This window comes from Plecotus auritus, assembly GCF_963455305.1.
Source record: "Plecotus auritus genome assembly, chromosome: 10".
NCBI lineage: Eukaryota > Metazoa > Chordata > Mammalia > Chiroptera > Vespertilionidae > Plecotus > Plecotus auritus.
Window position 1 is genome coordinate 39,731,098 of NC_137785.1, and position 17,948 is coordinate 39,749,045.

Consider the following 17,948-nt stretch of genomic DNA (forward strand, 5'->3'; position numbering starts at 1 on the left):
CTCTTTCCTTCTAGTTGTAGAATTTCCACTCAGTCAGCCTTCCTATGGTTCTGGATGATGTCCGTTTTGTCTTTTAGTTGTAGTTTTGAAATTGTTGTGCGAGGCAGCAGTTTAGGTGTTTACCTATGCCGCCATCTTGGTTTCCTCCTATATAACTTATTCTTTAAATTGCAAGAAAGAAAGTGTGCTGGGGAAACGGGTGAAATAAACACATAAGCAAAGTACACACATACTCACAGACACATGTGAACTCCAGAATAAGAAACTTGGCTTGGATTCCTGGTTCTACTACCGGGTACAAATGACCTCAGTCCCTCATTTTAAATATCTGTACAATAGGCACAGTGACACATGTTTTACCTATCTTTGTGGGTTTGCTATGAGGCTTGATTCCCGCATGGCAAGTAAAATGCTGTGCAAGGTGTATGGTGGGGGTGACCCTCTGTGAATTGTTACCTCTATACCTCCCAGCACAGCCCTACTGGCTGGGGTGGTAAAGATGATCATTTGGAGCATGTCCAATAGCCAAGCAATAAAAATGCAGTAAAATATGAACCCAACTAGTTTATAATTTGTAGACATTGGGGTAAGATAGATAGGAAGGTGGTGAAACTCAAATACTGGCCTTGGATTCAAGGGAATTTGTGCGGCCACTTAGAGGCCTGTGTCTTGGAGGAGGCATCTGCTCTCCTTGCCTCAGCCTTCTCATAAGTACACCAACCCCAGAGGGTGACGGTGAGCATCACATGGCTGTCAGCTTAGTCACCATGTCCCTATCCTCTCCCTATTGGTGTTTGTTCAGCAAACTCGCGGAATGCTAATGTGTGTGAATGTGCTTGGGGAGCTAGGACAATGATACGTGTTTGGGAGGATATGTGGGAAGAAAGAAAAACTGAAGTTGTATTAAGCACCCACTCACATTTCTGTGCAGTGTTCATGTTACAGTTCACACATGGCTTGCAACAGACTTTAAAACTGGCAGGAATAGCAAGGCTTATCGGCCCCATTTTATAGATGCAGAAAATAGGGCATGAGATGCAGAGTTACCTGCCTGCAATCACAGACGTTAGGAACTGATGAACCACGGCCTTCTTCCCCTGAACCAGGAAGCCTGCAATCAGGAAGATGGGGCAGCAGAGTGAAGGGCCTGGGACTAAGTCATTCCCACTCATGGAGAGGGTTGAAGCCTTGGTCATAAGCACGGCCTCAGGAGAGAGCCAGCCTGAGAGTCCAGTTTGGCTCCACCACTTCTTTGGCTGTGTGACTTGTCCAGGCCCCTTAGCTTTCTCTCTGAGCCTCAGCCTCCTCACCTGTTCAATGGGGAAGTAGTAGTTCCTCGCAGGATTGCTGTAAGTCTAGATGAGCCAGGGCGTGCAAAGTGCTCAGGACAGTGCCTGGCTTGGTGTAAACACTAAAGTGTAGCCACTCCTGTTACTTTGTCTTTTGTCCAGGGCTCCACAGGCAGCTGGTCATTTAGAATTCTTTCAATGACTAACCAGAGCATGGCCCTTTCCTGGCAGCACCTCCCACAACAAACTAGCAGTTTAGTAATCAGACATTTTTAGTGGTTACTAAGCAAGGAGATGGTTGGAGGATGGGGGATCCAAACACCAGCATGTGTTTATCATTTGTGCTGCTCAGAGCTTCTGTTCCACGAAGCAGCTCCCACAAATGTCTTTGGACATGAATGAAAGCATACAGCAGGAGCTCCAGCAGCCTGTTTGCATCTTGGCAGTGGCGAATGAGGGAGGGAACCAGCCCTGGGAGGTTTAACTGCAAGGGGATAGAGTAATCCCTACTCCTTCCAAGAGGCCACCGAGGCTGACTTGACTGTGTGCCCACATGGCCTCATGGCGTTCTCACAGCAATCTCAGCGAGTGGGCCCTGCCGTTATCCTTGTTGAAGAGAAAGGGAATAGCTGTTCCGAGGACTCACAGCTACAAGTGGAGGAAGGAGGACCTGAACTATTCTAGAGCCTGTGCCTTTCATCCTTATGCTAAATTTTGTCTCCTCAGCTCTTACAACGTATTTTTCCAATTTGATCTTATCTGGCTCACCATTTCCCTCCAGCAAATTCACAGGTTGAAGTCCTAACCCCCAGAGCCTTAAGATGTGACCTTACTTGGAAATAGGATCCTTGCAAATATAGTTAGTTAAGATGAGGGGACACTAGATTAGAAAGGCCCCTAAGGGCATATGACTGTGCCCTTGTAACAAGGGGAAATTTGGAGACAAACTCATGCAGACAGAGGTCGGATGATGCTTCTACAAGCCAAAGAACACCAAATGGCCAGCAACACCCCAGAAGCTGTGTCAGAGGCACGGGACAGATCCTCCTCCCACAGCCCTCACGGGAACCAACCCTGCCGACACTTTGATTTCGCACTTCTGGCCTCCAGACTGTGAGACAATAAATTTCTGTTGTTTAAAACATTCAACTTGAGGAACATTATTAGGGCAGCCCCAGGAAACTCATGCACAACTTCTCTGATAAATGGGGTGCTTTGTTCCCGCTTCCTAGGTGAGGGAAAGGAGGCGCAGAGGAATGAAGTGCTAGTGGCCAAACAGCCAAGAAGTAGGATGACTAAGAATCCAACGCGTGGGTCTCCTGCTCAAATGCTTATCACGTCTAATTGGAGCTGCTTCTTCAATATGTGTCCTGCTGGCAGAGTGGCTTACAGCTTAGAAGAGTTCAACGCACGTGGGCTCGGTTGCACAATAACCATGAGGTCCTTTGCAGTAACAGGGGATGTGAGTGGCACCATTTCAGTGGAGGAAAGTGAGGCTGAGGGAGGAACGTGGGTATGCCTTGTACTTGTGCATCTTCTGATTTAAATGTATGTTCTACATTCAAGTGACCTTGGTCTGCAGCACAGCTATTGCTCCTATCTAAGGTCCGAGAAAAGGTCAGAATCTGTGATGAACACATCAGCACAGATACCTCGGAAAATATTGGAAACCGGTTTTACTGCTGCCACCTTGCAAGTAAGACATATAGAGTGATTCCGACACTGACTTGGAAGGCCAACAGAAGCGAACAGGCATTTCCAGCCTTTGGAAGCAGCAGAGTCTCGCCTGGGTCTTTAAAAAACACACCCAAGAGCAGTCTGCATCCACTATCTCTGGCTCACAAGGAAATCCAATTTTGTGAAATATTTTCAACCAAATGACAGGAGGGAAGGCAAGGGCGATCATTTTTTTCATAAGAGAAATGTTTCAGAGCTGAGCTTCCAGACTGCTAACAAGGAGTGCTGAGCTGTGAATAAACCTAATCCTGCAGCTCACTGTGGTTTCTGGTGGAGATGAGGTTATCCAGTTAGGGCCTGGCTGGCAGATGCTGCACCAAGCTAGTGCCCTGAGGCCCCAGAAATCTTTTGCATGGCACATGTCCCTCCCTGCTTGCTGTCTTACCTGAGGTCCTGACCCCAAAGACCTCAACTCTGGGGTGATTGGAGGGGGAAGGGATGCATTTGCAATGCACTGAAAGAATAATAGCTGTCCAGCATGAGGTCAAGCAACTTTTGTACATCTAATTCCCATAGGTCATTTAATTCCTCCATTTAGGAATGGATGGAAGGTACTGTTGCTTTTCTGTTTTCACAGGTAACTGTCCATGAACATGTCAATGAGAGAGGCAAGTCCATGGGACCCCAAACCAGAATTTGTAACCTGGGGTTGGGGTCATGGCAAGATTGGAGGATGTTGGGGGTGTTTCTGCAGAGGAGCCAACATGGTCTCTGACTTTTGAAAAAAGAGCAGGGATTTTTCAGGAGAACAAGGATGAGGAAGGCAGAATGGATGGAAATAAGAGCATGAATAAAGGCCAGGAGGCAATAGCAGCTCAGGTTTCTGAAGAACCGCAATGTTCCAATGGGGCTGGAGTGATGGGTATAGCTGAGCAATTGGTGGTGACTTTAACCTTACTGTTTCCTCCCCCCCCCACCCCCCCACCCCCCGCATCAAGGCCTGCTCTCCCTGTGTTCAGACAGATGCACTTTTTTTCTCCTCTACCTCCCTCTCCCTCTCCCTCTCCCTCTCTCTCTCTCCCTCTTTCTCTCTCTCTCTCTCTCTCTCTCTCTCTCTCTCTCTCTCTCTCTCTCTCTCTCTCCCTCCCTCCCTCCCTCCCTCCCTCCCTCCCTCCCTCTCTCTCTCTCTCTCTCTCTCTCTCTCTCTCTCTCTCTCTCTCTCTCTCTTTCTCTCTCCCTCTCTCTCCCTCTCTCTCTCCCAGGCGTTTGCCCAGGTGGTGATGCAAGCCTACGTCACAGCCCCTCCAACACTCACCCTTTAGGCTGCACTTCCTGCTTGTGTCATTGTCTAGCTCAGTGGTCGGCAAACTCATTAGTCAACAGAGCCAAATATCAACAGTACAACGATTGAAATTTCTTTGAGAGCCAAATTTTTTAAACTTAAACTTCTTCTAACGCCACTTCTTCAAAATAGACTCACCCAGGCCGTGGTATTTTGTGGAAGAGTCACACTCAAGGGGCCAAAGAGCCGCATGTGGCTCGCAAGACACAGTTTGCTGACCACTGGTCTAGCTGTTCAATTCTGCCACTCTGGCTGCTCCTTGAGCTCAGACCCAGGCCTTCTCACTTCCTAGTGTGTCTTCAAAGTCCAGCCTCTGCCAATATCTGTTCAATTGCTGCTTCCACAGACCACCACAAACTTAGTAGCTTAACACAACACGAATGTATTCTCTCACAGTTCTGCAGATCAGACACTTGAAGTGGGTCTTGGGTTTAAAATCAAGGTGTGGGCAGGGCTGGTTCCTTCCCAGGCTCCAGGGGAGGGTCTGTTTCCTTGCCCTTTCCTGCATCCCTTGGCTGGTGGCCCTGCATCACGTCACCTTTCCTCCCTCTGCATCCTGTGTCACATCACCGCTCTGACTCTGACTCTCCTGTCTCCCCCTTGTAAGGACTCTGGTATTACATCCGGCTCACCCAAATAATCAACAGTAATCTCCTCATGGTATAGGCCTAAGTTAATCACATTTGCAAGGTTCTTTTTTCACATAAGGTGACATGTGCAAAGATTTCAGGGATTAGGATTTGGGCATCTGTAGGGCCACCATTCAGCCTCCCATAGATGGAGAACTGGTACCAGAGCTGTGCCTCAATTTATCTGATATGCTGGATAGATCAGAGCAGGGGTGAGGGTAGATATGTCACAGGGTTTGGGGGCATGATGGTGCTAATATGTTTGACCTGCAGAAAAGACACTGACTTGGGCATGCTGGGATGGGAAAGTGTGTGTGGAAATTTGGACTGTGTGCATGGGCTGGGGTTAGGGGTGATTATGTTGAACTGAAAAATCTAGGATTCCACTTGAGAAAAAGGGTATATGCAGCAAAGGAAAAAAGAAACTAGGGTCATAAAGCAAACATAGCCATCACTTCTGGACCCTCAGTTTCCGTGTCTGAAAACTGGGAGAATGGACCAGGCTGAATAAATGGTTTTACAAAGCCATGTAGCTTGAATATTAGTGAGGATTGAGGCCAGGCACTTGGACTTTGCAAGCTGTACCTTCTCCCCATCTCCCAAGTCCTCTTATCCCAACAATAAACAGCGTCCCTCTCTTTCCCCCTCTCTCTTTCTTTCTGTATACAACAGCTTTATTGAGATATAATAGTGTACCATGCAATTCACTCATTCAAAGTATGCAATGCAATAAATTTTACTATATTCACAGAATTATGCAACTATCACCATCACTAATTTTAGAACATTTTTATGCCTCCCTAAGTAACAGTCTACCCATTAGCAGTCCCTTCCAATTTCTCCCCAACCCCCACCCTCCCTAGGCAACCACTAATCTACTTTCCAAACAGCCCTTCTCTGAACACTGCTCCTCTGGCTAGCTTCCAGGCCTTTGTTGTGCTCAGGGCTGAAAAAGAGACTTATGCTGGCTGTCAGCCTGCCCTACACCTGCATTCCCTACCTGACCCTCTGCATTCAGACTTCTGCCCTCAACATTCTACTGAAAGCACCTTCAGAAAGGTCACCAATTACCCTCAGGCCAAATCCAAAGGCTGTTCTTCTATGTGCTTTCTGACCTGTCAGCAGCAGCCAACACTAAGACCTGTCAGATAGTCACAAAGGTCCCCTCACCACTGACCGGTTTGTGAATGCCTCATCTTTTGCCTGTTGTGTGAAGGGTGGGGGATGCTAGGGTTCTGGCCTTGATGCTCTTCCTTCTGCAGGAAAGAAGTTAACGCCCATGGCATGCACTGTCTTGGTCTGAATGCCAGCTTTGCCATGTACCAGCTGGGTGACCTGTAGCAACTTACTTCACCTTACTATAAGTCCATTTCCTTATATGTATCACAGCAGTACCCATCACTGCTGTGGGATTATCATGGGGAGAAAATGAGTTAATTAAGGGAAAGTGCCTGGAAAAGTACTTGGCACATGCTATACTAAGTATTTGCTAATATAATTAGTTTGCTTATTGTTTTGTTCAATGAGTTTATTCATTGTTACTTTTTCAACAACTTCTATGCATTAGATTTCCCTGGGGTTCAAATTTCCATTAAATGACATTATAAGCAGGGACTCTGGGCAAGTACAATTTCCCCAAAGCCTCATTTTTGTGACCTGTAAGATGGGGATAATAGTATCTGGGTCTTAGGGTTGTTGGAATATATAAATGAGTTAATACATGCAAAGCACATAGAGCAATGACTGGCTCCGAGTACACGCTCCAGAAATGTCAGTAGTGGTAATAATTATCCAGCCCTCTTCTCTCACCTCAGTGTGACGGTGGATCTGGATTGCCCATGAGCATCTCCACCTGCATGTTCTACCATAACCTTAAACTCCCATCTCAGCTCATAACTTCTTCATGGCATCTCCTAGCACTGTTAACTGAAATGGTGTTGCTGACACCCCATTCTCACTCTCCCAGGTTGTAAGACCATTGGTCATCTCTGTCTCTTACTTCTCCTTTGCCTTTTATTTCCAATGACTCAGATTTGCTTGTTCTCTCCCATTCTACTGCCCCCACTTTAGTCAGGGCTTACCTACAGTCATGTCTAAAATCTGCAGTGGGCTCCTAGCCAGACTAGCTGGCCCCACTTTATTCTCCAAATCAACATGCATGTGATACAGCACACATTGCCTGCTTTTTGGTGATTCTTTAGAAATATTCTCCCCACCCCAACTGTGTCTCAGAAGGATCCTCCAAATCTTTAAAGAACGTCTATGCCTGCCGAAACCGGTTTGGCTCAGTGGATAGAGCGTCAGCCTGCGGACTGAAGGGTCCCGGGTTCGATTCCGGTCAAGGGCATGTACCTTGGTTGCGGGCACATCCCCAGTGGGGAGTGTGCAGGAGGCAGCTGATCGATGTTTCTCTCTCATCGATGTTTCTAACTCTCTATCCCTCTCCCTTCCTCTCTGTAAAAAATCAATAAAATATATTAAAAAAAAAAAAAAAAAAAGAACGTCTATGCCAGCCAATTGCCTCCTGCCATCATTAAGTGGAACTTTCCACAGTTTCTCCTTGAGTCTTTGCCTTTTAGTTTAGGTTTGAGCATCTGTTTCAGATGCTTGCCTTCAGCTTCTCTTCACTTCCCAGTCTGGTGTTGGAATTGAAGCTTGTAGCTTTTTTTAAAACTGACGATCACAAACCCACTCAGCCCTGTGTCTTGGATCACTGTTCCCTCCCTCTTGCTGGTTCAACATTAATCTTCCTTTGATCAAGTAACCCTCTTGCGCCGAGACAGATAAGGGTCCCTTTCAAGCTCAGCCTCACATTATTTTTCCTTTCATTCATTCTTTTAGACAGACTTATCTCTGTGTGGGTTTTGTGATGGCATAGAATGAAAGACACACATAATTAAACCGCAATTATTAACATGAAGGCAAAAATGCAGTGGACACATAATGAGGAATTAGGGACACTTAAATGATGAACTGCGTTTGGGCAATGAACTCCACTGCAGCCAAGGCAAAGAGAGATATACAGGGATGGGCATAATTAACATAATTTACTAAAAGGTAATCATGCCAGATTGCTGGCAAGGCACATTTTCTCCTACCTTCAAACAGAAGGATGACATCATCTTATAAACCAGCTCCAATGGAATATCTGCAGTGATAGGTACGTTCTTCCATCTCTGCACAGTCCAGTTGGGTAGCCACTAGCCACATGTGGCTTCTCACTACTTGAGAAGTGGCTGGTACAACTAAGGAACTGAATTTTTAATTTGACTTAATTTAAATGTAAATAGCAACTTGTGGTGGCTGATGGTACCATCATAGAGAGCACAGTCATAGACGTTTATGTAAGTAATGTTGTAAAATGCTATAGATAATGCTTTTCATCGAAGATTTTAAAACTACCAAGATCTCTGTGCAACCCTCTATCAGTTTTCTAGGGCCCCCATAAAAAAATACCACAGACTGGGTGGCTTAAACTATAGAAATGCATTTTCTCACAGTTCTGGTGGCTAGAAGTCCAAGATCAAGGGGCCAGCTGTATTGGTTTCATTCTAGGGTCTCTCTCCTGGGCTTGCAGATGGCCATCTTTTCACTGCGTGCTCACGTGGTCTTTCCTCTGTGCACACATCCCTGGTGCCTCTAGGTGTCCTAATCTCCTCTTTTTATAAGCATGCACCAGTCAGCCTACCCCCAGGCCCCATTTGAACTTAATTACCTCTTTAAAGGCTCTATCTGCAAATACAATCATATTCTGATGTACAGGGGGTTAGGGCTTCAACATATGAATTTGAAGAGGACACACTTCAGCTCATTACAGAGCCCTCTGTGTACTATTAAATGGCAGATGGGAAAATACATTTTTAATCAGAGGCCACAGCTCTATAGCCCAGGTGTGTATCTTTCTAGTGTCATACTTGGGACCAGATGGGCTTCAGGAACTGAGAGGATCACGTGGTATGTGTTGCTTAGGCCACGCTATACCAGCAAGCCCCACACTCAGAATGTGACTCCAACTCCTCTGCCTGGCAGCGAAGGCCAAGATTTGGCTCTGCTGACCAAACCAATCTTATTTCCTCTCCTCCTGAGTCAGCAACCTCTGCTTTGCTTAGCTTAGACCTCTCAACCCCACCCACCCCATTCTCACTCCTACTTCTGTGGTTCATGTCCCTCCTGCTTGTAACACCTTGTTTTTTAACATCAACATCATCCGAAGAATTTAAATTCTTCTCATCTAAAACAGGCCCCATCTCATTCTTGAAACCATCTCTGAACAATCATTCTTCCTTAACAGCATTCTCTCTCATTTCTGAATCCACTTGTACTTGAACCCAACACCCCAGGATCAAACCCTAAGTTATTCTTTGTTTTGTAATTGTCTCAAAAATGGACTCATAAACTCAAAGGTCAGGGGACACGTGGTCTATCCTTTCTGTAGACCTGACATCCTAAAATAGACTTGACATCCTCCTAGCACATAGTAGGTATTCAGTGATATCACTGCTTCTTGGTTTACAATTGTGGTTTCATACCTTTCCCACCTCTGAACTCCTTGGAGAGATTAACTTTTTTCCATCTTAATGTACAGCTGCACATGTAATATTTGGAGGCAAATGTGAGATGAAGTGTATCCACTCTGCTTTGTGTATTAAATTTAAAGTAAAGTCAGAGACAGATGGCTAAAAGAAGCCCGAATCATCTCTGATATTATTAAATCTAGTCTGAGAGCTCAGAGAGCCCAAGAAAATTTTCTTTGAATCCCTATGGGATTTATATTCCATAGATGAAATTATAGAGCCAGCCTGAAAAGCAATTTTGTGAAATCATTTATCAAAGGGGAGGGGGGGGGAATGATTACAGTCCTCCTTCTGAGGTTCCCAAGTAATAAGCATGCTCTGCTCTCTTCAAGCCCAGAAGAGCTGCGTGGGCTTGATAAATAGCTGAGTTTGGCCCAACTGGAGCTCTCAACAGATGTCTGTAAATATCGCAGAAAAGAGCCCTCAGAAAGTTGGTGGGTGTTGTGATGAGTGCCTGTGGATGTTTTTGTTGGCAAACAGGCAGCAGCCGTCTGTCTCCCCTCTATGGATGACTAGCTTGCTATGGGCACTTACACTTCCTTTGTTTTCCTGATGACTGTCTTAACCAATATGACTTCTTTTAAAGACAGTGGTTCTCAACTAGGGGCAATTTTGACAATGTCTGGAGATATTTCTTATTGTCACAGATACTGGCATCTAGTGGGTAGAGGCCAGAGACGCTGCTAAACATGCTACAATGCACCAGGCAGCTTCCCCACCCCACCCAACCCCCTGCCACCGCCAAAGGATTATCCAGTCAAAATGTCAACTGTGTCCAAGTTGTCTTACAGCAACATCTTATTTTAGGACTAGAGGCCCGGTGCATGAGATTCGTGCACTGGACGGTATCCCTCAGCCTGGCCTGCACCCTCTCACAGTCTGGGACCCCTCGCTCCTTACCGCCCGCCTGCTCACTGCTCCTTACCGCTTGGCTCACTGCTCCTTAGCATTGCTGCAGAGGCGGGAGAAGCTCCCACCACTGCCTCTGTGCTCACTAGCCATGAGCCCGGTTTCTGGCTGAGTGGTGCTCCCCCTGTGGGAACGCTCTGACCACCAGGGGGCAGCTCATGCATTGAGCGTCTGCCCCCTGGTGGTCAGTGTGCATTACAGCAACTGGTCATTCTGGTCATTCTGCCATAATCATTGCTTAGGCTTTTATTATATAGATAGCATTCATCCATTCAAAAATGTTTATTGTTAAACATGGAAAATCTCCAAGGAGCCATATTTTTGTGTGTTGGTGGATTCATTAATTTGCTCATGTAATACAAGTTTACTATTATATACTCTGTTCCAGGCACTGGAGTCTTAAACAGCATAGTCAGGGTCTCTCCTCATCTAGGGTTTATATTCTAGTGGAAGGGAGACATAAGTCTAAATAAGTTGACAAATAAGTGAACAGGATCATTTCAACTAGTGATGAATACAATGGAAGCTATCACACAAGGTAAAGAGAGAGAGGATGACCCAGGCAGGGTTGGCTGTGCGGGATGCTCCTTTCAGGAGGGGGCTTTGGGAAAGCTCACTAGGTAGGTCTCACTGAAGCTGAAACATAATGATGGGAAGGAAGCTCTGAAAATCTGGAGGAGGAATGTTCAAAAGAGAGGAAGTAACAGGTTCAACAGTGCAAGACAGAAAGACTTGAGTGGGTTCAAGCACCAGGGACATAAAAGCCACTGAAGATTGGATGTAGGAGGCGAGGTGGACAGTGTGAGGTTGATGAGATGTCAGGACTTTAGACAGGGCAGGGCTGTACAGACCTGGATTCCAGGTGCCATGGGAAGCCATGGAGGGTTTTAAAGCAGGATGGACATGATCTAAGTTAGGTAGTGATAAGTTCACTCAGGCTGCTGGGTACAGAATGCCCTATACAGGGGCAAGATGGAAGTGTGGGACTGATCAGGAGTTCCTTACAAGATGAGTCCAGCTTAGGCTACATGGGGTGCCATCAGTGAAGATGAAAGGAAGTGCATGAATTTGGAAGCACTTGCAGTAAAGTCCTGGAGTTGTATGTGATCCATTATTCTGTCAGCTATTAGCATCAGCTTTCCCATCTCTATTTGGTGTGGGTCCTGAGAAGCTTTGCTCTGCATCCTTGGTCGACCCAGCTCTTGAGCCAATCCTGACTTAGCTCCAGCATGCATGGAGCTGCACATTCCCCTAGCTGCCTTACCTGTGCCCAGCTGTGCCTAGTCAGGACCTCTCTAATGAGAGCTGAGCTTAGTCTGGTGCCCCCTTCCCACTTCTGAGCTGAATTGAGATCTCTTTTGGATATTATCAGACTTCTGCAGTTGGAGCCTAATAATTTTTACTTCTTCCCTTGGGATCATGGTGTAGGACCTCCTAACCCTGACATTTTAGTGGCCTCCGATGGGGCTTAGAGTAAGATCTAGATTTCCGTGTGGCTCCTGATGACCTATTCATCCAGGCTCTCCTTAAGCCATTCCTTCCTTTGGTCACATCAATACAGGGAAACTGTTCCCTGGAATCCATCATGATCTTTCTTTCTTTGTCCCTTTGCTCTTGAGGGTCTCTCTGCCTTGCATGCTCTTCTTCTGTTTTTTTTGTTTGTTTTGTTTTTTGCCTCTTTCAAATCGTATGATATCTAACCTTTCTTCTCTAAAGTCATTCTACAGCATACATTCTCAGTGAGAGTGGTCCCATCCCCAAAGGAGTAAAAAATTGGTTCTTGGAGAATAAAAAAATCTTACTCTTTTAATGTATAAAGCACAGATGTACATACAGGACATAAACATATAGATAAGTAGATAGATAAGTAGATAGACAAATATAGGGCACATAGTAGTTATTCGATACATATTTGATAATTCAGTTTCCATTATGACCAGGATTGATTTCAAGTATCAGAACAAGGAACCATTGGGCCAACAGGATCCCTCTTAGATTTCAACCTCTGATTAAATGCTACCAGTTTTGTTGGGTCTCTTTTGGGCACTGGGTCTAAGTTTAAGCCCCCTTTTTTGTCCTATGGTCAAGTTAATCTCTTATCTCTGGTCTTGACTATTTCCCGTTTTCTCTCATTCCTCACCACTGAGAATCTGGTAATGGTTTCATCCAGCTGTACTCTATAGCAATGAGATATCATAGTGAATACCATATGGATTAAAATAAATCTGTTCTCAAGAAAAGCACAATGATAGGCTAACAATCTTGGAAATTACACAGCAGAAGGAATGAACAATTATCTGATTTGATTTAGCAATAAAATGAATCATAGTGAGCATCTGTAATAGAAAAAAGACAGGAAGGAAGCAAACCTAATGTTAATAATGTTATCCATTTCTGGAATGTGGACTTGCAGTTAGTTCATTTTCTCCTTATGCTTTTGGTTAATTTAGGAGTTTCCTACAACAAGCATGTATGTCTTTTATCATAAGAACATAAGAAACAAGGGTTTTGGTGGTTGGGTGTGTTAAGACTATTCACAATACTGCAGAATCAGAGAGGTATCGTGGTGCATGGATCCAGGACCAGTCCTATTTAATTATACAATGACCCCCACAAAGTGTTTCAGAGTGATCTCTGTGTTTAGGAAAGCCATAGGATTTGGTCAACCTCTTCCATTAGGCAAATAGCACCAGCCTTCTTACCAGGAGGCCACCCACTCTCTGTACCACAGAATTTTGTGTTTGTTAGCTTTTCAAAGGTGACCATGACTCCCAAAAGTACAAAAAAATAGTGTACTACAAGGTACTCCCCTGTGCAAAATACAAAAACAAACAAAAAACACACACATTCCCATATATTTTAAAACATTCCTCTGCAGCTTCATGGCTCTCTGAAGCCAAGGTTATGAAATCCTGACTTAAGAAAATTTCTTAGTAAAATGCCTCTGGAAACCTAGGCCACATCTCTCCATTTTATCCTCACAGGTAACTGCCGTGACTGGCTCCCCAAATATCTCAAACTTTCCTTGTCCTGAAGGACTTTCTAGACCTTACCTCCTCCTAGCTCATCTCACCTGAACCCAAACAACCAGTCACACTCCAATATCTGTAAAGATAACATTAGCGGTTCTTAATTTTTTCATGATCAAGGAATGGTTTTAAAATATTGGAACTTTGGGTAGATCAATTAATGAAAACATTCCAACAGCAGATCCAACAATTCATCAATAATTGCAATGCCTATTGTGACAGCTAACAACGTCGCACAGGCATCAGGCTTAGCACACAAATCATTTCAATTCTGAGCCGTGACCTTGGTCTTTTATATACCCACAAGGTGACAATATAAATGATGCTGCAACAAAATATATGCTCTCTTATACACAAGATGAATCATATATATAAATTAAAATTTGTGTCTTACCTGGTAAGGTTTATGGTACAAATGGTATGGTGAGGCATGTGGTTTAAGAACCACTAGGGGGAAGAGAGGATTGAAGATGGCAGTGTTGTAGGTGGATGTTACACTCAAATTACAACTAAAATTACAACTGAAATATAGATAGAGCAAGTAACCAACTGAAGACTAGCTGAAGAGAAGTTTATAACCAAGGATTTACAGAAGTCACAACAAGACTAGTAGGAAGGGCAGAGATGCAAAAAGGGCTGGCCCCCACCCCTTCAGGCAGCAGCTACTAGTAAGATTCTGGAGGGACATCTCAGCTGCAGGGGGTTCCCCCTAAGAAGTGTGGGGTCTAAACCCCAAGTGAGGCTCCCCAGACCAGAGCACCAGAGCCAGGAAGAAGTGCACACATAATATCTGGCTGTGAAAACCAGCAAGGGTCCCTAGCTAGTTTGGCTTAGTGAATAGGGTGTCAGCATGTGGACTGAAGGGTCCCTCGTTCATTTCCGGTCAAGGGCACATGCTGGGTTGCAGGCTCGATCTCTATGGGGGCGTGCAGGAGGCTGCCAATCAATGATTGTCATCATTGATGTTTCTATCTCTCTCCCTCTCCCTTCCTCTCTGAAAGCAATAAAAGCAATAACAGTCTTTAAAAAAAGAAAAGAAAAGAAAATCAGGGATTCTGTCCGACCAAGATCCCTATGCTGAGTCCCTCTCCCACACCACAGATGCCATCTTTTTTGGGAGGTGCACTCCCCTCCCTAGGGCATCAGCTTGCAGAAAAGCAGTAGCCCCACCCTCTGTACTCCCTCTTGTCCCGGCCTTTGGAGCTTGTGCCCTGCTGAGGAGTCAGCTGCTTGGGCAGGGGTGTAGAGGTGAGGGCACTCAGAAGGTGTCAGTGATTGAGTTATATGGCTTTGCGGTGGGGCCATTCCCACCACATTCCTGTGAACCTGACTGGCACCTCTCTCTCATAGGAGATCCATTATCTCCACTCTCCAGACTTTGGCGGCCCCACCCTATCAAGTCCTGGTGGCTCCATTCTGCTAAGATCTGGGCAGAAAAATGGAACTGTCTTATGACTCAGAGATTCTACTTTTGGGAATATATCAAACTAAACCCAAAACACTAATTCAAAAGAATATATGATCCCTATGTTCACTGTAGTGTTATTTACAATAGCCAAAATTTAGAAGTCGTCCATGGGCCCATTAGTTGATGAGTGGATAAAAAAGGTGTGGTACATTTACACAATGGAATACTACTCAGCCGTAAAAAGGAAGACAATCTTACCTTTTATGACAGCATGGATGAACCCGGAGAGTATTATGCTAAGTAAAATAAGCCAGTCAGAGAAAGACAAATACCATATGATTTCACTTATGGAATCTAATGAACAAAATAAACTAGCAAAAAAAATAAAAACAGACTCATAGATACAGAGAACAGATTGACAGCTTTCAGAGGGGGTTGAGGTTGGGGGGCTGGGTGAAAAAGGTGAGGAGATTAAGCAAAAAGAAAAAAACCTCATAGACACAGACAACAGGATGATGATTACCAGAGGGAAAAGCAGGGGAGGGTAGAGGTAGAAGAGCATAAAGAAGAGATAAATGGTGATGAAAGGAGACTTGAGTTGGGGTGGTGAAAATTCAACATAGAGATGATATGTTATAGAATTGTACACATGAAACCTGTATAATTTTATTAACCAATGTCAACCTAATCCAATTAAAAAAAAAGAACCACTAGAGAATTTAAAATATTTTTTTATATTCAAAGCACCATACTATGGGACAATGACTTTAGGACCATCATTTAAAACAAACAAACCTGGAGAAAAATTATTTAGTGAAAAATATGTATTTGGCTGCCCAAACCTGCCTGGACTAAAAAGAGACTATTTGCTGAGGGAAAACACCATTCTTACCTCCTCCAGGGACCACAGGGAGTCCACAGTGGGTTTGATCTTCTTCTGGGTGTAAAGCCCTAGGAGTTTGTCCACCACTCCGCGAATGAGGCCTGCGCGGCCCTGTTTGAAGAGCAGATTTAAAAGGGAAAACCCTGCGATGACTTTGTTCTCTTCATATAGCTTGATGGGGTTCACTTTCTCCACCTGCCACCACTGGAAAGAGAGAGGTGCCAGGTTACAAGGACTCATTCTCAGCAAAACGGGGCTGCAGTGCGCCCGGTTCTAGCTGGCTGAGAGGTAGATCTAGTTGGTGTGTGTGTTTTTTCTTTAATTTATCTTTATTGTTGAAAGTATTACAGATGATCCTTTTTTTCTCATTGACTCCCTTCCACACACACACCCGCCCCAGGTCTTCACCAAATTCTTGTCTGTGTCCATGGGTTATGCATATATGCATACAAGTTTTTGGTTAATCTCTCATCACCCACCCCCAGCTCCCCCACCTTCTCCCTGAGATTCGTCAGTCTGCTCCATGCTCCTATGTCTCTGGATCTATTTTGTTCATGAGTTTATTTTGTTCATATGATTCCACATGTGAGGTTGGTGTTTTTTTTTTAAAAGCATCTATTTGGTGAGTGTGTGGAGAACTACAGACAGTGGTGCTTATGAGAAGAGCTCAGGATCAAGGTGGGAGAGAGCCCTTTAAAATCAGCCACTCGGCCACGTGTAGTTGGAATGTGAAGGAATATGGTTAGGATTACTAACTCTGGAGTTGAATCCTGGCTGTACAGCTTGCTCCCTGTTATTCTCCATGCTTCATTTTTCTCAGCTACATACAGTGGCAGGGTATTGCCTCTGATGTTCCCTGGGAGAATTCAGTGTAAAGCACTTGGCTTTGTGAATGGTGGTGGTGGTAAGGGGTTGTTGAAGGGAGGGGTTGATGAAGGGAGTGAGGTGGCATAGAGGTTTACAAAGTGTGCTGGGGGACACAGTAGGGGTGATGACATTGACTGCAGGTGCAGCTTTCCTGGGGGAGTAACGACAAGGCTGGAGGGGTGACTGGAAATGCATCAGATAAGGAAGAGTAAGAAAGTGTCATACAGGAAGAAGGAACAGTGGACTGAGGGATAAAACATAGTGTTGGGGCTAAGACAGTAGCTCTCAAATATGGGCAGTTTTGCCCCTGAGGGGACACTGGTAATGTTTAGGGACATTTTTATTGTGATGACTGAATCTACTGTCCTCCAGTGTATAGATACCAGGGACATTGCTAAACATCCTACAGTGCACAGGACAGCACCTTGCAACAAGGTATTATTCACCCCAAAAGTGTCAATAGCACTAAAGATGAGAAACCCTGGCTTAAAGTCCTCTGTGGGAATACACATAACTGGCAAATATGGCTGCCTATCTCCCAATCAGACATGAAAATAAGCAAGCCACCCATTAAACTACAGAAATGGTTATCCAACTGCTTTGTTTTGATTTAACTGTGTTTCCTTTGGTGCAAGAGGAATGTGGTGGGCACTTATGAGCATTTATAATATCTGTGTTATCGCTCTGTTTATTTACATTCTGCCTCTTTCCAGGATTGAAGAGGCTCAAAAAAGTAAAAGGTCTGATTTTTTTTTTTAAGTGAAAAAATCATATTGTTAGGAAAACAAGTGTGAGAAAGACAGGCTTACATAGGGATAAGGTTCAGGCATAAAATTCTTTACCAAAGTACATTCCCGGGGGCCTGAGGGCCAGCTCCAGGAGAGCCATGTATTTGACCATGGGTTACTTACCGAAGAAAAGCAAAAGACACCATTAATGACTTGATTTTCACTATATCTGCAATGCCTCAATAAATATTTGTGAAATGAATCCTTGCTGATTCTACAATGGCTGTACAGTTGTGGTTGAGTTCTAGAACCGAATTCCTGGTTTCAAATCCTAGTTCCTCCACCTACTAGCTGTGCAACCTTAAGCAAGTCACTTAACCTCTCTGGTGTAGTTTCCTTGTGGTTCCTCATGGGGTCATCTTGAGGAGTAAGTGTGTTAATACGTACAAAGTGCTTAGGTGCTCTATAAATATGAACTAGCTTTATTATCACCGAATGCTGGAAGGAATGGTTCTGATTTAGTGAATAGGAATTCTGAATTTGGAGTCAGACTGCTCTGTCAATGCTAACTTCACCTATTATTAGCATCATCATTATGGTCTGAAAGCAAATG

The 17,948-nt window shown here is 44.6% G+C and overlaps 1 protein-coding gene across 1 annotated transcript in view; it reads right to left on the bottom strand.

Annotated features, from left to right (window-relative positions):
• VAT1L (vesicle amine transport 1 like) overlaps nucleotides 1–17,948 on the bottom strand; it is a 162,394-nt gene that overhangs the window by 59,956 nt on the left and 84,490 nt on the right. Inside the window, exon 7 of the mRNA XM_080644355.1 lies at nucleotides 15,750–15,944. Coding sequence (XP_080500481.1) covers nucleotides 15,750–15,944 — 195 coding nt within the window. The remainder of the gene's footprint in view (nucleotides 1–15,749; nucleotides 15,945–17,948) is intronic.